At 42.0% G+C, this 22,220-nt stretch overlaps 1 protein-coding gene across 2 annotated transcripts; it reads right to left on the bottom strand.

The window, feature by feature from the left end:
* Positions 1–1,394: 1,394 nt before the first annotated feature.
* Positions 1,395–21,823, bottom strand: foxn2a (forkhead box N2a). Of its 2 annotated transcripts, none has more exons than XM_067609830.1 (6): positions 21,651–21,823; positions 10,115–10,692; positions 7,238–7,362; positions 6,949–6,998; positions 6,216–6,284; positions 1,395–5,289 (listed from the first exon to the last, which is right to left on the bottom strand). In XM_067609830.1, exons 2-6 carry the CDS (start codon positions 10,676–10,678, stop codon positions 4,865–4,867), a joined length of 1,233 nt encoding a protein of 410 aa, XP_067465931.1. In that variant the 5' UTR covers positions 10,679–10,692; positions 21,651–21,823; the 3' UTR covers positions 1,395–4,864. The 2 variants fall into 2 exon arrangements, with proteins under 2 accessions (XP_067465931.1, XP_067465932.1); XM_067609831.1 differs by lacking the exon at positions 21,651–21,823 and adding an exon at positions 10,856–14,841.
* Positions 21,824–22,220: the final 397 nt, after the last annotated feature.

The following is a 22,220-nucleotide window of genomic DNA, read 5'->3' as shown; positions in this document are numbered from 1 at the left end:
CAATAATAATAATAATCCAATAATATTTGCTGATCATACCATTTTGAAATATACTGTAATATACTGTACCTGTTTGTAATATTAAAGGTAATTGTTGGTAGGTCTGAATATGATACCAACATCACACAAAAAGAAGATTCTTTCCGCTTCTTTTACCTCTCCATTAAGAGCCCTAATGCCATTTACAATTAGGTGCTGTGATGTCACTGATAAATTATTTACTGCTGAGGTTGCATTAACAAAAACAAGGCCAGAAATCACAAGCGGCTTTGTTGCACAGTGTAGGATGGTCATGACCTCGTTTGGGCTTTAAGTGAAATGACATGTTGCTAATGCAGCCATCACCACTCAAATCCTACACGATTAATTTCACCTAATCCATATATAATCTTTTCATATTTTCACCACATCAGATTACTATTTCTTTAAAGAAATCCTAACTGTGTTTTTCTTATTACATTTGTAAAAGTATGCAAAAAAAAAAAAAAGGTTTGCGTGATTATTTTGTTCCCAAAATTTAAAAAAAGACATTTCCTCTGCTGCTGTTTCACTACTCCTGATCTTAAATGCATACAGGCAAAACACAAACTCTCTCACACGCACACCACAGCCAGTGGCTCCAGCATTGTCTGGTTGCCTGGCAACTGTCGGCGTGGCGTGGTTGCTAGGGCCCTGTGTGGGGGGAGGAGGGGGAGCGGGAGGGGTGATGCTGCTCTGATTTCCAGCTGAATTGAGGCAGTCAGTAGGGAGAAGCCCCCCTCTTCCAGTCGACACACAGGACTCTATTGAACAATAGAGCTGTGCCAATGGGCCTGAGGCTAGTCAGACAAGCCCTTGTTCAGGGTCACACTGTGTTCATCCCACAGTCCTCCATGACTAATTAACTTACAGCGAAGAGTGTCGTTAGGACATCTGATGATGCATCCATCACTGGCACAGCCCTGGAATCTATATTAATGTGAGGTGCATTTCTGGCAGCCTGCCATGTCGGTGCATTCAAAAGACACGCTGAAGAAAAAGGGAAAAGTGTGGTGGAGCCGCCACACGTACTGCTGAGCACAGCTTGTGCAGTCAAAACAGCCCTGAACTGCTGGACTTGGTGGGAAATATTTGCCAGCTGCAACATGGTTATGTGAAAACTGAGAAAGTGGCCACATGAAAAGGCAGCTATTATAAAGAATAGACTATTATAAACTGGGATGTTAATCTTCTGGCCTTCACAGCAGGTGGCATTGTTGATCAAAAAGTGTAGGAAGTGTTGGCTACTAATGTAACTACATAACTAACTGAAGGCATTCTTGTGCTGTGGACGAGAGTTTGGAGGACAAAGATTCCTATTTGCAGTGGTAAAATGTTCAGACTAGAACAACAACAACAAAAGATGCTCACAGTGATAACAAGAACAGGTTTTTATTAATATTTTGTAATACCATATATAATGCAATTGCATATCTTTGGCGAAAATAAATCTTATAAACATTTTATCAACAGAGGTTAGCATACAAAAACCAAAAAGGTGTGTCGGTCCAATAGACATGGCAGACAACTGACACAAACCGATACTGGGCTGGCAGCTTTGTCAAATGCAACAAAATGTTCATTATACCCATAGGTACTGCAACAGAATTTTAAAGAATCACATAACCAATATTCAATAACAGCTGTTGAGCAATGAAGCAACTGGGTTTTGAGTTGTTTTTTTTGTTTTTTTTTTAGTCCTGGGACTCCGAAATGTTCAGGTGGGCTCATCCACAGACAGTTCAGCAACCCTGTCACTCTGAGACCATCATAACCTTTCGTTTGCAAGTGCTACAGAAAGAATGAGTGAGATCTCCAACCATTTTCTGCAGTTGTCTCTAAAATGTAACTACACAGCAGCAGCCTGGCGACTGAGTTAGTCTGTTCCAGTTTTCAGTGATATTCAAAACATTTCGATACACCCCATAACGTTACCTGGAAGCATGAGTTATGAGAGGCAGTCTTTTTTTTTTTTTTTCCTTCCCCAAACAGTTCTTATCTGTGACAAGATTGAGAGCTAGTCTTCAATTTGTGACTACTTAAGTCATAATATCTAAACATAAACGATGAGACAAATGTAAAAATGATTAAATCAGCTTCAAAGAAATTATACAGTACACGGGGAATGTGTCCATTGGAAATTTTATACCCCAGTTGTACGTCAATTTTGGCAACAAAAGGTTTCAGGATTACTGTTAATCAACTATCCAGCCTAACAAAAAAGCAAAAACAAAACATCAAGAAAACCTGGCAGTCATGGTTAAATTGAAAAAAAAAAAAAAACACCCGCTCTAAAGACAGTAGACATTGGCAAAATACTTAATCACTATAACATAGTGAGAGGAAAAAAAGGTGTATTGCTGTAAAATAAACAAGGAGAAAAACAAAATACTTATCAAGAAGTTCACAAAGGGAGAAAAATGGATGTGCCCAGTCATTCTTTTCAAATGACCAGTGTTTGATAGAGTATGCATTCAATAATCCCATAAATTAATGTCATAAATAATGATTAATGAACAATAATTTGTTCTTTTTTCACAGCTAAACAAGACCAGTGTATGTAAGTATTACTTCTGGGAACTGCAGCTTACTCTGCTAAAAACAGCTCCCACTCTAAAGTGACAAAAATAAACCAAAGGATTGGTTAAGTCACTAAACTGACCAGAGTCCTCTCCCATTTCCTGTTCCGATTATTCAGAAAACTAGGGCATTGTTGCTCTAAATCATGACTACGTTGTGGCAGCAGGGGGGATATAGTGACCATGGCCGTTTGCAGTTTTTTACATCAGTGGCACGAGAAAATGTTTGGCACTGACCATGCATGCTATACTAACAGTCACTGTGACACAATGAGATGCCTTACTTTTTTTTTTTTTTTTTCCAGTGGGAAGAAATAATATAATTGTCTGTTTGTTACTGTTCAAGTTGTACGCTCCCATGCTACCTTGTATTATAAGTTGTGTGTACACAGGCTTTTTTATTTAAAAAGCTCAAATGAGAATCGAGGCCTTCAACACAAGTGGCTTGCAACTTCCCCTCAACGAACTGCATGCAATCAACTGACAATAAACACTCCATTTCACAGCTTGAGAAGAGAGCGAGCACTTCCTTATTTTGTTCGAGGAGGAAGAGCAAAGACGAAACACTAGTGGCCAGCCAGAACTGAGGGCACAACATGAGAGCAGCACAGGTCTTCCAACATCTCGCCTGCGAGCGACTGCACATACAGAATCCAGTTCTCTCTGGCCACGGCTTCTCGTTCTTTACACTTGACTGTGCTCTGCGCCTTTTTTTTTTTTTTCTTTTTTTTTTTTTTTTTAAATTTCAGCCAAAACAGACACACCTTCCCTCAAGTTGAGAATTGGCCAACAGCAAAAATTAGCTGTGTAATTATGTAATTTTCTAAAGTACATGGTTCAAAAAAAAAAAAAAAACATGGAAAACACATATGGAGGTACAATCAAACTGCAAACTCAAAATAATGGAGCGGAGAAGCTGTGTTAATTTACTGTCCGCTCCAGCTCTGCATTCAAAAAGGACCAGAAGTAAGCAGAGTACCCACTGGCCCCTAGCATACATACAGTACTGTACAGCTGTAGCAAGGAGATCTGTCATTCCACCAATCATATTCACTGGAGCAGTACGACTACTTTGTCAGTAAGAGAAAAGCAAACTCTTTCCTGTCACGACCGTCATCTCAGGTTTAGGCTGAAGTCATCAACATGCACTATGATACACACACACACACACACACACAAAATAAAATAAAAATAAAATCTACGGTGGGTAACCTATGAACACGCAGTGAACATCTGGCAATACGGTGGCAGATGTTCACTTTGCATAGGCTGTCACCAAACACGTGAATATATGTTCTTTGTCTTGCACAATAAACGTCAAAAACACACTGATGAATGAAAGGGATTGACAGGATGAGCAGTGAATTTGCAAAAATAAAAAGAAAAGAAAAACAGCTTTCATTTGTATAACAATGTAATGGCCGCACAAAACGGAGCGAAGTAGTTTAGCTAACTTTGCAACTAAATTTGGCAGTGGCAGAGTAATACTATTTCAACATCTTGCTAATCCTGAAATAGAGCCAGAGCTCATGTGTAATAAGTTTATCGCATAACAAGATCATAATACTACTCCATTCATTCTCTTAATTGTAAAGTTTAACTAGCATACTCGACTCTGAAAAATGCCACCATTAAATAAAGTCAAAAAGTTAAGGTTGTGGATTAATTATTGCATCTCTCTTACAAGAGGATTCGTAGAGTAAGGATTCCTTTCAAAAAAAAACAGTGGCATTTTTTTTTCTTCTTTAGCACAAAAAAAAAGAAAAAAAAAAAAGAAAAACTGATAACACCAGGAGGTTAGATTTTGTCTGTTACAAACATGCACTCATTCGCTTCATAAATAGATTCACTTGGAAGAGGATACAGGTTTGAGGAGGAAGCATGCAACGCTTTGAGTTATAAAAACTTCAGCTTTTCCCATTTCGTCTTTCAGAGGAAAAAAATTCTTGAATCACAATCGTCTAATCCAACAGAAGCAGGCAGGTCATTTTGGATAGGTATCTTGATGGTTCTCCATAGCCCAAACACCCACCCCGGCAGTTACCCCCGAGTTACAAAAGTCTCTATATGGCTTTGTTCTCCTGTGTGAACGATACTATTGCCATTTGTTTTGTTGGACAGGGATATCCCAAACAAAAAAAAGGCTCAAAATGGCCAATGAACGATCAGATAAGGAGAAGGAGGCACACTGGGACACACGATCAGGGGTCAGAGGTTAGGGTTCAGAGGGTCCGGAGTCTGATGAGGGGTAGAGGGGGGGGGGGTCTTCATTTCCTGTTAAGTTTTGTGCTCTTGACAGTGCGTTTGGAGCCCTCCGTGCAGCTGCGTATACCAGCGAGGTGCAGCAAGGAGCCGGCCGCTTCCTTCAGCTCCTCATCCAGCTCCGGCTTGGCCTCACGTCGTGCCCTCTTGCCGGCGGGCCACTTGATGGCGGGCGGACGCCGCGAAGTTTGGTGGACGCCCCTCTCGTCCCAGAGGTCGGAGTCCTCGTCGCTGTGGAAGCCCTCGCTGCCGGCGCGGCGGGACTGCCTGCGGTCGCAGCCTCCTTCGTCGAGGGAGGACAGGGACGAGGAGGAGGAACGGGAGGAGCAGCGCTGCAGGGCTACACTGCTGTAGTTGTGGTCCTGCTTTGGATCGCTGCTCACCAGGACAGAGTCGGGTCTGGAGAGGTCCAGTGGGCTATCAGAATTGCCTGAGGAGAACAGAAGAAGTAACGAGTGATAAGTATACATTCGAATGCAACACCATATGTTACAGGCCTATTACAACATTATTTTCCTTATTGTATCACATTATTTTCCCTTGTCTTAGTTGTTTTTCAAAGTGAATGCATTGAAACAAATGCTGTCTGAGGGCAGAGAGTTATATTTATAGTCATGTAAAACTAATTTTACAGACTATAGTCTCACTTTGGTTGGATTAAAAAAAACAAAAAACAGAAGTAAATCATAATGTCACATTACAGTAAACAAGCTATTGGGTCAGTTTTTTCCAAAGAGAAAGCAGAAATCAGTCACAGTGAACCACAGACTGTAGCTCACTTTGTTTACTAGTATAAAGCAGAACTAAGACTGGTCTTAACCCAAGTGGGAAAGCCTCATTTAAAAATATCATTGTGTTCAAAACGGGGAAAGTACATATATTAGCGAAACCCAGTCACATTAAATGGTCCTTTGAGGAGTTTTTGTAGTCAGTTAATAAAATCAATTACAAACAGGCTAAATAAATCAGAATGTAATGTAAAGTATGTCAAGTAATAAGGCAATAACAGCCGGAAGTTTGAAAAATCAGAACAGCGACTTAACAAATTTAAAAACACAAGGATCATGCACTGATAACACTTTCTCAAACTGACTTTAGCTGACTATTCTTAGAATCAACCATTATTCTAATAAGTCTTAAAAGAGCATGCCTACAGGAAAAAATATATGCAATAAAGCAAGTTGAAAACTTTTTTTTTTAATAGCAGAAACACACTTTTAAGAGGACAGGTGAGGGACACAACTTAAAACAGCACACAAAATTAAAAAAAAATAATATTTAAGCAATGGTGGGGTGGCATGTCAGGAGAGTAAGAAGAGTGGGTGAAAAGTATGGCTGCCTGTGGATTTCTCTTACATGGGTCAACGTGGTGCCCGGGGGCAGAGTTTAAGAGCATCATGGCAGTGGCAGCATCAATGTCAGACTCTGGAAGAGGAGAGAACATGCATGATGGTCAGTCCTAAGGTGTGAAAGCATGGCAGCATGGCGTCTCTACTAGAAGGCAGGGGTTTCCTTCAGTAATGTTTTACTAGAGACATAGTGACCCAATCGATGCTTACTGAATGGATTGGATATGCAAAACAAAGATTCACCAAAACAAACCGGAAGATAATTTCAAGCTACTGATATGGAGAATGCATCCGATCTTTTTCAGACCTGACAAAGTGTCTAAAAGCCTCATAGCTCACTTCTGGGGTTCTAAATTATTAATGATTACCACACTCAGCACCAGCAGAACCTCTGCCTGTCGTCAAGGTTACAAATCCAAGAGGCAGAGGAGGGGAGAGGGAGAAAGAGAGGGGGCTGAGACATCAACTGGGAGCCTCTCACCACTATGGTCTAACATGAGGCATCAATGACTTTAAAGCAACAAATCAAAACCAAGAGTTGAAGATAAAAGCACAGTGACGCTGAATGTTCTGTGACTGAAATGTGCAAAAGCAACACAATCACAATACTGCACAAACATAAGATATAAAAAATATAAAACTGCACTGATTGGAATTTCTGTACATCTGCGGAACCGGCGGCTTTTATTGGATGTATCCAAACTTAAGAGACAGACGGAAGAAGTTTGGTTCAGTCTCACCTTTAAATGAGCAGCCTTGTAGAAAGAGATGGCGTGGGGGTGAGGAGGCACTGCAAAAAGTGAACAAAAAAGACATGAAGGATGAGTTTGAAAGCAGGTGTAAAGAAAAGCCAATTGTGATCTTTAAAAAACTGGATTGTATTAATCACAAGAGACCTCCACAATAAAACTGTTAAGTGGAACTTCTTCACTGACAATGAAATATGGTTTGATCAGCTTCCTGCTTCATCGCAGCCAATGCAAAGCATCATACTTCACAACATCCAGAGACTGACTGATGAACGCTCACCTGGGTGGGGAGGCGGGTGGTGTGCAGAAGGCATGTGCGGCAGGGAAGTGCTGCTTTTTAAGGGCTTGGATCAGGTTGGGGCGGTACTCGGGGTCGACACACCAGAGAGAACCTTTTCCATTGGCCTGTACGAAAGAAGAAAGAGAGTCAAGCTTCTAAGCCAAGGTCATGCGGGATGTAAAGAAAATACGCCTGCAGCTACAAACTGTGAGGGGAATTTAGATTTACAGTACATCAAGGAAGTTGTTGTGAGTGTTTGGAAAAAAAAAAAGTCCTGAATCCTGAGAGTCACACAAACAAAAAGTTAAACACTTGATTAGAAAGTTATAGCTGTTTGTTTTGGTGATCTGTAGATGTAAGAAAACCCCCAATGACAGGATCATTATATATTAAAGGGGACCTATTCTGCTCATTTCCAGCTCCATATTTTTATTCTGGGACTCCACTAGAGTAGCTTTGCATGATTCACAGTTCAAAAAACTCCTGATATAACTTATACTGGCCCTTTATACAGCCCCTCAGTTCAGCCTCTGTCTCTAACAGGTAGTTTTATCTCCTCTCTTTAAGGCCCCCCTTCCGATGAGCCCACTGTGTTCTGATTGGCCAGCTTTCAGGAAGCCTGCCAAGGGGAAGCCATATCATAGTCATGCTAAGTTACTGCTGATGAAAATCCAACATTTCCTTCTTTTGCCACTTCATATTACAAGGTTTTAAATGAGGAAATGAAACATATTCCTCACAGAATCAGTGGAGCTTTGTTAGCAGCACTAAAAACCAGGCGACACAACAACACATGGAGATATTTGGAGATCTTTGTTCAGCGGATCAGTTAGAAATAATGCAGGGAGGAATAGTACAAGCAGAAACTGCCACAGTGATGATGATGATGTTTGATGAAGAGCTGCAGATGACCAGCACACCTCCAACAGGTAAACTACTTATTTCATTTTGCCGTGCTGTGTAATGGAAAAACATTCACAGCGTACCACCTCAACTCCAGTCATGGCTCGGTGTGACTACAATGGAAAACACAATAATGTTAGAGGAGAGGAGCTGTGAACTTGCGCGCTGTGCCTGGAGCAGATGACCATATAAAGAAGTCCATCACAAGCCGACATTGGCTCAGGCTGAAAGTAGAATAAAACTTCCACATACTTTATATATTTATATGACTGAAAAAAAGGAAAAGTATAATAGATCCCCTTTAAGAAAAAGGTCAACCCTTAAAGATTAGTCACTGCACTACAAGTTGATTTTATACAAACTTCTATCCAAAACATGCTCTACAAAAACTGACAAGCTACAAAAATATTGAAAATGTTGGAGCTATATACCCTTTTCAATCCATCAAAATGTGCACATAATTGCTGATTAAAGCATTTAAATTCAGAGTAAAGTATACAGAAGACTGTACTGAAAGCATAGTGGTCTGACAAATTCCATTACAGTAAATCACAATGTGCATGAAAGGCAAAAAAAACTTGACAGCATTATTTCTTTGTAGATGCCAACAACATAAACAAGACAAGAGAGTGAAAAAAAAAACAAAATACATAACTAAGAATGCCATAACAGGCTTAACAAAAGGAGGAAACAAGTGCTCCACAGCGCTATGTGAGGAATGAATTTGTCTGTTGGTGATGTGTGCTAACTGTCACTTTATCTGATGGTGGCGTATTCTTGCCCAGTCTGGGAGGAGGAGGGAGGGAGGGAGGGAGGGAGGGAGAGGAGGGAGGGAGGGAGGGAGGAGAATAACCTTGACTCAGATTACCAACCAGCCCTGATGCAGGAAGAAGGAAATGTCTCCATGGCAACGGAAACCACCAGCTCAGTGTCATGTGAAACTGGTGCTGGTCTCTCAGCAGACGAAGGGCTCACGCTGTGCACCTGCATGCTGAGCGGGCCTGCACCGCATCGTGTTGCTACTCGCTGAGTGCTAACCACCATGCCCTCCCGCGGTGGGAAAATATCAGGTCCTAGCCAGGCACAGCCTTGGCACCACGGGCTCTACCGGTCACAGGTCTGAAGTCATACTGAAGCTCAATATGGCTACCATCGTGTCACTCCGTGGATCAGTTATAGTAAGGTGCAACGTAGAAATGAAGTCTCTTGAAAACCTTTTCTTGCCACAAATTCAAACTACACTTTCCGGCTCATTTCTTTACTTTCCTCTTCCAACATGTTTTTCTTACAAATATTTGGACCATTACAAAATCAATAAACTCAATTTGTTGGTCAGAAATCACTAATTTCCCCTTCAGATTACAACGTTTGTGCAGGATATGCATAGTGTGCTTATCTGTTTCTCACAAGCATGTGCCTTTTTCTCTCTCTCTCTCTCTCTACACAGGAATAAAAACACAAATAAGCGTGAGTGACACATAACTCTGCCGGGACAAGCTGACAAATAATCTTCCTACAAACTCCTCTCTGAACTTTTGGTCACATTTACTTCCTTCTCGCCGTGTGAACGATGACTTTTCCCAACTGTAGGACGCTTGTCTGTCTGGTGAATCGGTTGCACTACCTTGTGCGTATGAAGATAAAGTCCTATCTCAGTGTGCTGTGTTTGCGTTTCCTCTGAAGGAGTATCTGCGACCTTGACTGGATTCCAGCCTTATCGCAGCAGAGTCAGAGGTCCCTGCAGCTGTGTTACAGCCCCGGACACTGTGACAGGAGCCACACTGCTCCCTTACACTGAAACTCACTGTTCACTGACAGTCTTCTGCTACGCAAGACATGTTTTGGCCCATGGAAATTTTAATATCACCTAACAAAAGGTATATTTATGACAAGTAGCATAATCTAAAACAGCAGTTTTCTAAGTTTAAATCTGTGTCAAGTGAGTGAAAGTTAGGAGACAGTTTGCTAACCTACCTTTCCTAAACTCCTCTCCACCTTGCGGAAGCATTTGTTCAGGGACAGGTTGTGACGCACTGAGTTCTTCCAGCCAGTGGGAGCATTGGAGAAATAAGGGAAGTGCTCAAGAATCCAGCCGTAGATTTCCTTGACAGGCAAAGACTTGCTGGGAGACTGCTCAATGGCCATGTAGATGAGGAGGGAAAACGAGAAAGGGGGCTTAGACTTCAACGAGTCCCGCTCCCTGCCTCTGCCGTGTGAAGAAGATGAGGAGGATGATGACGCGCCCTGGTTGGCCCCGTAGTCTCCCTCGATGTCGAAGAGGGGGCTGCCACTGGGCTGAGCTTCAGGGCCGCCCAGAGTGAAGTTCTGAAGCAGGTTCTCATGGAGCCAGTTGAGGTTGGTGAGCTCCTCATCCTCGTTACCTCCAGTCCGATCCACGCTGGTCGCCAGCGGACTGGACGCGCACTCCGCCTCGGGCAGTGTTCCCACACCACAAACACCTCTGAGCCCTGTCCGCTCCTCTTGCATACCCGGAATTTCCGTTTTCTTATCTGGTGACATCCCAATGATTGGACCCATTAAATCAAAGAGGTCTGGAGAAAGAGAGAAAAAAAAGGTTGTTAATGTTAAACAGATCACGACAACAGATAGACAAAATCACAGTTTTTGATGGTGAGCTGATCTCTAAAACAAAGTTGGCGGTATGAAATAACTGGATGCGACATATTGGAATGATGTGCTCTCCCAAGCGTTGACCTTGTTTTCTTAAGTTTTCCCTGAGGGCACACCCCCTGTAGCTGTCTGCCTCTATCCCACTCCCCAACCCTCTCCTCTCACTGCCACTCTCCTCCACGCCTGGTGAGGACGGAGAGGCTCTCAGCTCTCCCCCCCCTCTTGACTCCAGCCGAAGGACCTTGGAGGAGTTCCTCTCAAGCAACTGAACCGACTTAAGGCTCCACTCCTTGACGCCCACCTCATTTCCAGACGAGACCCAGCTGCTCGTTATGTGTAAATGAGCATGAAACCATCAAGCGACTTCAGAAATGAGTGGAAGGTCTCCATCTTACGGAGTGGATGGCTCTTACAGACTGATCTTCATTCAGCCAGGATCAAGTCTCAATTTGTCACATGCCAGATTAAGTAGTGTAAAGAGGCTACAAACCCGGGAGTTGTCAGTCATTAGAAAATTCAACATTGCCAGCAGCCCTGTATCATTAACCAATTCAACCCAAGAACCCTTATTAATGAGACTACTGTGCTTTTTTACTTCGGCTCAGACGAGGCACCCTTGTCATCTTGTACATAAACAATGATCCTGTCAATGTATTGTTGTGAGTAAAGCAATGAAAAGATAAATATGAGGGAACCAAAAACAAGTACTCAATGTTCATACCGCCTACAATGACACCTATATTAATGCTAAATTCACAAAAACTTTATAACCTTTTTATCTTCAGTTGTAATAAGTTTTGCTCAAAGAAGTCTATAAAACCTTAAAATATTAGCCATGGTCTTGCACGCTGGCTGGTGAGGCCAAGAGTACAAAGAGACCACTCTTTGGCTCAGCTCACAACAAGCTTTAAGTCCTGGGTGTCACCATGACAACCATGCCGTCCCTTCAATTAAAGAGCAGAAATCCCACAAACAAGAGTCAATAAGAAAATAAGTAATCCATGCTGGCTGGCTCTGCCACAGACGACCACTGAGCAGCCACCCTGTGAAGAAACGCTCCCCGCTGCACCTCGCGTGTGGACACCAGATGCCCCGGTCTGTGGTGGTCTGGGATGCTGTGGATCGAGATAGAGTAGGGCTGGAAGGGTAAAGGCGCGCAGAGTGCGGTGGATAGGCATATATTTTCATTTCTGCGATAAGATAAGAATTGGGTCAAACTCGAGAGTGTTTGCACAGCGGGTGAGACAGGAGAGGGAGTGTACACACAAACACACAAATCAGTTTGTCAAAGCCAGTGAGTGAGGACAGGAGGGGGAAACGAGGCATTAGTGCATTTACAAAATGACCACTCAACTCTCAATGAGGGGATAAACAGGCGGCAGAGAGATCCTGTTTTGGTTTAGAGTGACTTCTAAATCCAAGGCCGTGATTTCTTTAGACTAAAAGCATACCACATCTTGTTTGCTCTAACAGGTGAGGTCATGTTAGCTACGTCATCCTACGCTCAACTTATCAGTTCTCTATTGTCTGTGTTTTAATGTGTCAGCACCACTGAAGATTCCTTCAAATCTGTGTACCGCGTTTACTTCTGCGAGAAAAGGAAGTCCGTCAAAAAGCTTTCCAGGTCAAAGGCAAAGGGACAGGCGGAGTGAACATAGGAAGAGTCATAACAATAGGGAAATCCTTTTATGGAAAGGCAGAACAAGTGAGAAAGAGAGACTGAGATGTGTGTGTGTGTGTGTGTGTGTGTGAGTAAGAGGGAGACTGAGAGACACACAAACAGCAGAGACTGAGTGCTGGTGAGGTAGGCTGTATTAGTTATCTCCAGTCTAGGATGAATCACAGCGCAAAGTAGAGCAATCAGATATGTCAGGAAGCGAGAGAACTGCCCATTTGCGTTAAAGGAGAAATCTCCGCTCGAGAGACTAAAACACAAAAAGATATCCCTTGACATGACAGGTTCCTACTCTGAATGAATTTACAAATAGAGAGGGGACCGAGCAGAGAGCCGAGGCTACAGTACACCCTTCCAAAATTTCAGACCAAATGTAGCTGTGTTTACAAGCCAAATATTGTGTACAATTAGGGGCTTTTTGTCTACAAAGAATTTATATATTTGCAGAAGGATGAAATTAGAGGATACCATTTGACAACAAGCCAAGGCTAGATTTAAACTAAATAAACTGTAGATATATAGATAATGTAACCAGCTTACCAGACGTCCTCATTTAGACTGTTTCGTGTGAGTTTAAGACAGGTCTGGTTGCCTAACACATGCTGTCGACAACCATTTAGTCACAGTCAGCCACAAAGCACAGGTGTGGCAAAGAAACGCTCGAGTCTACCTTTGATTAAAAAGTGTGAGCAAAGAGTTTTTGTGAAGCTAGAGTCGACTGTAAACACTTCATTCTGTTGCCCTTTCTTCTTAAAAAGGCCACGAATGTAAACTTGATTGAGTTTTGTCGCTGGGAGAAGAGAACAAGTCACGGTCTGGGTAAAGCCTGGGGAAAAGTGTCAGATCACTGATTAACCTTAAAGCACAAGAGAGCTTCACCACCTCAGTCCATCTCCACAACCCTGACCTCTCAGCTGGGCCCTTGGGTGCCAGAGTGTGCTTATCCTCTTTGAGTAGCTCCTCCAGAAGACCGTCATTTGAATATCAACAGAAGGCAGGGTGGACGGCTGACAAAGCTGCCTCGCATCCAGCCAAACACAGGAAGTGTTTTACCATGATTGCAGCTGGTCAATTACCACTGCTGTTGCGATGATCGCGGTTATCATTGCTCTTATGAAAAAGGCATCAAAGAGAGGGGGCTGGGAATGCAATGAATTATGGGACACTAGAGTGTAAAGAGTATAAAGAGAGAGGGGAGAGGGAGCTAATAAGCCGAACTGGCCTGTTGACTTCAGCTCATCCTTGAAAATACACCAAAGCTGCAATGGTGCTGACCTGATGGCTCATCTGCAAGTTAAAATAGCCCAGCGCACCGCCAGCCTCATCATATTCATGTGCAAACAGGCAGGGACTAACAGCAGGTGCCAAGGCACATTTTTTCCCCCCTTTCAAACTGCTCTTTTATCCTGTTAAGCACTTAGCCCATTCAAAAATACACAAAGACATAGGGAGATAGCTTTAAGTGGCGAATCAAGCCGTTGATGTGTCAAATATGTACGGAGGAATGTAAAGGAGACGATAGCGCGCATCAAAATGAAGAGGTACTGGTTTGAGATGTTTTCTGGGAGCGAATCTCACAATCAGGACTCAGTTGCCACGGCAGCCGATGTTGTAAGGGAAGCAATTGTGCTCATGTCTGTGCATGAAGAGAGAGCTAATGTGGGGAGATCAATACAGGCGGAAAATGCTGAGGCCAGCAGTCTACTGCTGTTCTCCACAAACCTGTCTGACAAAGAGCAGTGGGAAAGGCCACAGCCAACCTGGATGTCATGGGACTAAGTACCATGAAGGCATACTTTATAATACCAATATGCTCTTTTTTTTCCTTTTTTTTTTTTAAGTAAAAAACAAAAATACACACAACTTAGCATTTTTATGTGAATAGCAGAACAGGATTTCATAACAAAAACTCAGCGATTTTGCATTTAACTGCTTTGATTTTATACACTTATGTACTCACACCACACCCTCTTCACACGAAATAAACCAGTCGACACAAACCAGTTACACCTCTGTAACAGATACATAAAGGTGTGCCGCTCAGCCCCATGGCGAGGGCTGTTATTTGAAACCCTAACTGATATTTAGGTGACTACCCAGTCGGGCTGGAGCTCTCTAAAAATGTGAATGAGACAAAGGGGGGCTGAGCTGGACTGGGAGAGAGAGAGAGGCTGTTCTAGAGCGAGGTAGCCAAGTGGCAGTCTTTTATTTTATGGGAGGGTCAAATTATGTCACGGCAAACAAAGCGTCCATTAATGTGAAGGCTAATCAGGCTACTGTTGAAGTCTAAATGACACATTTTTAAATAAAACTGCTCAATGGATTAAAACGATCTACTCGGTGCCCAAGGTGAAAGCAAATGAAAAAGCTCGCACAAAGCATTACAATTGGCCCCAAACTCGGCTCATACAAAGGAGCAGTTGTTTTTGCTCTAGTCATGTTTTAGAAGCGTTCAGTATTCACCTCACAGTTTCAAACAGAGGACCGGGAGGGAAGGAAACACCTCCTGCCTGTTGAGGAAGTTCATTTTCAGAAAACAAAATTCAGACTTCACACAGGCAGCTAGGCCTAACTCCACACTAAAACCGGAGCAACGAGAGGTAACGTTTATTGAAGCAGCAGTATTTACTTTGGCAATCTTTGGATTCCAGCAGCGTGTAGCTTATAGACTGTGTCAGATGCGTTACTGACAAACACCCCAGGCCAACCTGATGTAGTGACAGATGCAATTACGACAACGGTCGGGGTTAAACAAGCAAACAAAACAATGGAGGGCGATTGCGATGTTCATCAGAGACACAGACTTCACACACTAATTCAAACTCAAACACATAGGACTGCACTTCTACTGTCAACAGAGGCTAGGCCTTCCAAAGTACAAGCCAACCCCCAGCCAACACTGAAACCTTATCTCTTGGGTCATGTGGCTGTAGTTCAGTGTACAAACACACCAATCAACATGTACATCCGTCTCATATACTTTCAAATACCGAGGACTGCAGTAATTACAAGGCCAATTGCTTTAGGCCTTCTGTCCACTGAGGTCCAAATCCTGGTAAAAAAAAAAAAAAAAGACTAAAAAGGAGATTTTTTAAAAGCTTCAATACTTCTGCAGACAGACTGAATGTGCCTTCCGCAGTTCAATTCAAGTTTCAACATAAGCCCTTCCAGGAATTTGCTCTTTTGTAAATACTGTATGAGATTACTGTCCTTGCAAATACAGCAAATGTTTGCCATTTTGAAATTTTGTGTACAAGACACATAGAAATTCCAACAAACCCCTCCAGGAAAAATCAAGTTATAAAAGCCTTTCTTCCCAAATCATTGCAAACTCTTGTGAAATCCTTCATGGAAAAAAAGGGCCCAAATAACAAATTAAAGGACAGTTGAGTACATTACTGAAGCTTCTGTGGTGAGGAAATCACTACAACGTGCATACACAGCAAAAGATGCACATCCAGGTAAGAAAGATGTTTTGAGCTCAGTGCTTTTGCCCCAGCAGCACTGGATGTCATATGTTTGTCTCTCACTGTTGATTCATGAACATCAGCGGCTAAATACATATTTAATTGTTTTAAAAGCCAGGTCCCGATAAATCAATGAAATGCTGTTTATTGTAAGATTTGAATTTCTTTACTAAATACCAAAATGCTACTTTTAAGCACCTTACTTTGTTCAGAATAAACATTTTTTTCCCTGCAAAATAAGCCACACTTCTCATAAGAATCTGTGTTTAATGTCTTAAAACAGAGGTTTGATATCCAGTCCTAACTTTTCACTGAACATTTCACAGAGGCTACGCCAAATGAGTTGCCATAATCACAGGACAGCATGGTGAAATCAGAGCAACTAGTTTTATAACAGGTTTTTATTTTATACTGCGCATGGCCTCACTTACATCCTCTGCTCAAATAAAGTTTACTTTAACAACATTTTTTTGCAATAAATCACCATGGTGATCTCATGACAATGCCAGACTTTTAAAAATAGAAAAGCTCCAGACATGCTCTAATAAACTGAGCTCCATACTTATTGATGGATGGAGCTGTTTGAAGTCCAGATCACAGTGTAAAACTCTTATTCAAATAACAGTGAATGTTTTATGTTTAAGTTTCTTTTTGGTCAAACACTACACCAGAACTTAACCGGTGCTGCTCTATTTTCGATATATTTTTGCACCCCGTTCACCCCCCACACATCCCAGAAGATCCTCATCATTTGCACACGAGCGCGGTGAGCCCTGCGTCGTTGTTGTCATGCCGCCGTCAATTAAATAAATCCCGTTAATTCAGCCAGGGGTGACGAGACAAAGACCCATTGTGACACAGGACACAGCCGTGCTTTCCTCTTCCTTTCTCTCAATCAAGGAAACGGTCACATCTAGTGTTGCTTTCAGTGAGGCAGGTCCTAATGGGCTGCGTCTTGAGTCCACCCCGTCAGAAATGAGACAGGCACAAGGACAGTCAGGGGGTTAGAGGGGCAGGGACGAGAGGAGGGGGCCTGTTCCCAACAGAGTCTGTGCATAACCACTGTGACCAATCAAGAGATGTAAAACAATAAATAGAGTAGACGGAGGGGCGCCACAACAGGAATACACACATTGCCCATATGTAACTTCTGTAAATACACACACAGAGGCAGGCTGGAAGAGGAAAAACTGAGGAAGAAACTCAAACATTCCCATTCAAAACATGTGTTTTTTTAGGTTTGGACAACTAATTCACAACATGTCCTGTCTTTTTGTTGATGTCAAGACATTAACTATGGCAAATTGTCCCCAGTTTATAAAATAATAACAGCTGTTAAGTGGAAAGCTTAAAAAGGCATAAAAATAGATGTAATTTCGCCGTGTCCTGATCTATTAGGAGATGCAAAACGGTGTGAAATATCTCAAAAAACAGACAAGTAGATCATGACCAGAGAACCCAAATAAAGGAGGCAACACATGGGTGGAAAAATGCCACTACAGTCGTGAACGTTTGCATCCTAAATTCAGAAATACCAAGTATATTGGATTAGCAGAACATCACAGAACCAAGACAACAGAGGAGACTACAGACTCCTCGGGACGTCCCTCCCAGCAGACACACACAGGGGCTGTGATCAGGTGGTGAAACACACACACACACACACACACACACACACAGCATCAATCATTCAAGGCAGTCAACGCAAAACTGCAACGGGTGCATCCGAAGCAGTAAACTCAACAGGCCAAAATAGGTCGACGTCAGCAGTAGGAGTTGGAGCTCACTGATTGGTGATTGATCCCAGACAGATGTGTGATTGTTCAATACGACAACAAAGGTCCTCATAATGAGATGTAAAGAAGATCAACACATTCTTTATAAAATAACAGACTATGAGAACTTACTGGGGCTAAAAAAAATAATCATATTATCACTTACACTTATTTTAGATGATTTTTGCAATTTAAATGTGCCGCAACACTGCAATATGCACACCACAGCATAATTATGGGAACAGAGTCACTGAAAATGAGCAAAACCTATAAGCTTCTTCATTCATCAAATCATCAAATTATTTAACCTCTTTCAATTACAACCATAATGGCTTCATCAATCCAACAATTTAAAACACTCTGCATAATCACAGTCACATATGACTTGATAATTACAGGGTTTTCAGAGAACAATAGGTTATAAAGCTTCGAGTTATAGCTTTTCTCTTTCGTCAATCTGTGAGAAAGCTCTGCAGGTTTAGACTTGGTTAAGCAATCCCACAAGTTTTCTCATATATGGGTCAGCTTTCGTAATGAATTAAAAACCACGGTCCCTCCTTTAGCTACAAAAGAACATGGTGGATTTTAGAGGACGCAACCTTTCATTTACTTTGGGTCAGAGTACACAATTCTGTGATAAGACTGATTACATGACAACACCACCATTTTAAATTGCAAAGTCTGTACCACTCTTGCTTAGATAAGGAGTAACAAATGCAAGCTACAATCCAGCGTTTGCCATGGTACTTCCTTATGAAGATGTTTTATATATGCAGTATATTGTGCTGACTGAACAATAAAGCAGTACTTTGTACACTAGAAATTCATCTCATGAAAACGCTGTGCTTTGGTGGTCTCTTTTGTCACATTGCTTCGCAGTTATCATACATACTCTGAGGAACATCTTCCTGTTACTGTCAATAATGCCGTACAACTTCTTAGAAAAGTGACACCAATGTGTTTACCGAGTTGTAAAAAGTGTGGCATTCTTAAGAGGTCTAGATGAGCGTGAGATGTATTTGATACTACTGTGTCTATTACAGTGCTCACCTGGTGTAAAATATCCCAATAATGTGAAACGAAGCCTGTGTCAGTATAGTCAAAACATGGACATTAAGCAATGCATCAAAGAATACGACTGTCAGGACTCAATACAATTAAACTCTGTTTATTAAAAATGTTAGCATCATGGCTCTAGGGATGGCTCTGTCTGTCTGTCAGTCCACCACTTTGGCCCAGACTGAAATATCTCAATAACTCAACAGCTGTTGAATCTCCTTACAAAACTGAACGGCAGTCCATCCGTTAAATTTTGTAAAGAGATTCATGGTCCCCAAATGACGAGTCCTAATGACTTTGATGATCCCCTGAATTTAACATCTAGTGCCGCAAACAGGTCAAAACTTTTACTTATCCAGTCAAATCTCTCAACATGTACATTATGGATTGGCATTAATGGTCCGCAGACGATAAATCTAAATGACTTTGGTGGTCTGACTTTTTCTCTAGTGCCTCTGGGTCAAAATATCAGTTTGTTGAATACTTTGGTTCATGACGAAATACCTGCAAAAAATTCATGACATTCCAAACATCCTCGGCTGTACTTTTGTCCTGCGTATGGTAGCATGCTAGCACGCTAAACTAAGACGGTTGACATGGGAAATATTAGAACTGCTAAACACCAGCATGTTAGCATGCTGACATTAGCATTAAGCTAAAAGCACTAAGGTGTTGATAGGGACGTCCAGTTGGAGTAACAGATTTATGCATTTAACAGCTTATCAGACACTAAAATACTGCACGACGATTCGTAATACTCAGACAGGATTTTACAACTCCAAAAAGTTTTCAATGCGACAACTACTTCCTCTTTTGATGATTGTGAGGAACACAGCAGACATACTCCTTTAATTTACCAGGAATGTGCGCTTGTATGTTTGTGATTGGCCAACGCAGCGCCTTGCCGGATGACGTCCCGTTGCATCGCAGAAAAAGTTGAACCTGGTCCAACATTTTTGTCAGGCCAACAGACTGCCAATAATCAAATGAATGAGAGGGCTGCATTTTTCACGTAGGACTAGACAAGTTAGAGCACTTTCGACAATAGCAAATGACACTATGACTGATGTAATTAAATGTCACATTGAGTGATTGTAAATTTCAGTTTCAGTTTAACATCAACAAACGCATCTGTCTCTCAAGTATGGCAGTTTCCTGTACGCAGCCCAACCATAAAGAAAAACATAATACCTCAAACCATAAAAGTGATGCTACTTTATGTTAACAACAATCCTAGAGGCCTCTTCAACCAATCAAAATAACCTTATTATGAGTAAAGATAACCTATCTTTACTCACAATAGTTCAAGTCCCTGTAGTTATTAAAGCTATTTCACATCAGCAATGACAGCATCACTGGGTTACGACAAGTCTTATTTATAGTAATGAATGTCAGTAAAGTTAGCAGGCCCTCATCTATTCTGGGAGGTAGAAGTGCTTACCCTTCAGAGGCTTCTGTACATACATACAGCGGTGTGATACATGCTAACCACAAACAACAACAAAGACAACAGATGGTTGTGACCTACAATATGACCGTGGAAATTCTGGCGATAAAGTCAGACTCATAACATCTGTCTCTTTTTTTTGTCTTTTCCCCCTTAATCTCCTGTTGCCTTTGTCTTCTATTTATCAGTGGGGCTTTAACAACTGTCGAGCAAGAAGAACGGAACAATGTCAGTCTATATTAATGTCATAACCACACAAAAGGGGTACAAAAAATAAATCCCATCACTTTTTTCCCTAAAATATACACAGAAACCTTAAAGCACAGAATGAATTTTAGATGAGATTTGTCCATTCCGGTAAATACAACACTGACAGGTAGCTGGTAGAGAGAGTAGAAGGACAGACACGTGGAATAACAGAAACTATACAGTATGAAGACATATTCAGCAACAACACACACTACTGTATATATCTAACTGGATATTTTTCCTACACTCTGACATTTGTTTGTAGAGCACTCTGCAGCTATCTGGGACAATCTTGTGATAATCCATTACATCATGTGCTTAGCCAGCCAGCGTAGCCTCACAACCTCTGGTACCATGAATATATACCACGAATTATTCATGTCTTTAGAGATATGAGGGCAGAAGATGTGCCACCAATTAACACCACCAACAAAAAAAACTTCATTAATATTATTATCTACTACAACTTGAGTAATCAAAGACATTTAATGAAACGAAGTCTTACTACTCCAGTGGGAAAAATACACTCAAAGTGCTGTTAGCAAAGAAAACTAATATGCTTTGTAGCTAATACGAGATATATACTGACATTATTCACCGCGGACTCAATGCTACAGTCACACACACACACATACATACAAGCAGCCACAAGCAGTCACACAATGAGGAATACAAAGTTACACGGAATGACGTGGACTATTGCACAACACTTCCCGACAGACCGGACTCGTTACGAAGTATAACTTATCGCCGGTAAACGACATTATTAGTTTTAGCTTTAACGACACCAACTTCAGCGTTAGCTCAGCCAACACAACCCGTGAAGCAAAGTAGCGTTAGCAGCAGTCGCTCGGTGGCTCATGAAGGTAAATCTACCGCTAGTGTTAGCATGATATTTTCTAGACTATTATAGTGTTTCCATTTTATTATATGTAACGATGACCATTGTTCGCTGCTATATAAATATCCCTCTGCACAGTTCAAGCTTCGAGTCCGGAGAACACAGAGAAGTAACATTAGCTAGCTGGCCACATGCTGTCGCTTGCTCTGCCATGCTGGCTGCTCTAAGCAAAGTCACTTGACCACATTTACTTTTAGCTTGTTCGAAAACACACACACACACACACACACACCACACCGCGTCCTGCCGAAACATGATTCAATCACAAATAAATTAAAGAAAAACAAAAACGGGTTCTATACTTACAATCATGCACGGCGTGCCTCGGTGCGGTATGTTTAAAAGACACGACTGTGCGCAGTTTATTCCGATGTCTGTCTCACACAATGTCAAGAGATCAGATCAGCAGCTGCTTCCTCCATACACGCAGCGCGCAGATCACACAGCGCACGGCAACGCTACCAAAACCCCTCGCCGTCGTCATGGCAACAGGCCCACTTCAGCCAATCACAGCCCCTCCCCTCCTATCTCCCCTGGCAACTGCCGCAGCGCAGGAGCTCCGCGGACGCGCACGCACGCCATCCTATTTTGCATCGTGCAGTGTGCTTTCACTTTTTATCGCCAGCTGCTCGTAACGTAAGATAGAAGAGGGGAAATAGGTTTTTATAGTGTTATAAACATGTCTGTCAAATAAAAGAAAGGCACTATGGATTGTGAAGTAGTAATGGGATGGATTATTAATTAATAAAGTGTGTGAGTAATCAAACCGGACGGGTCCCGCACACAAACACTCCCGCGTTATTTAGGCTACACAAACACCTCGGGGCGGAGAGAAAGGATGTGTCACCACACCCAGTCTTATGACGATAGTGGACC

The sequence above is a fragment of the Thunnus thynnus genome, chromosome 14, assembly GCF_963924715.1.
Source record: "Thunnus thynnus chromosome 14, fThuThy2.1, whole genome shotgun sequence".
Taxonomy (NCBI): domain Eukaryota; kingdom Metazoa; phylum Chordata; class Actinopteri; order Scombriformes; family Scombridae; genus Thunnus; species Thunnus thynnus.
Note: the sequence above shows the minus strand (reverse complement) of the source record. Positions and strands in the feature narration are given on the sequence as shown.

Coding starts and splice junctions, on each gene's coding strand:
- foxn2a (XM_067609830.1), bottom strand. CDS start 10,678: ATGGGTCCAATCATTGGGATGTCACCAGATAAGAAAACGGAAATTCCG. Junction 6,285..6,948: donor ACAAGGCTGCTCATTTAAAG/GTGAGACTGAAC, acceptor CTCCTCTTCCAG/AGTCTGACATTGATGCTGCC. Junction 5,290..6,215: donor CGGGCACCACGTTGACCCAT/GTAAGAGAAATC, acceptor TGTTCTCCTCAG/GCAATTCTGATAGCCCACTG.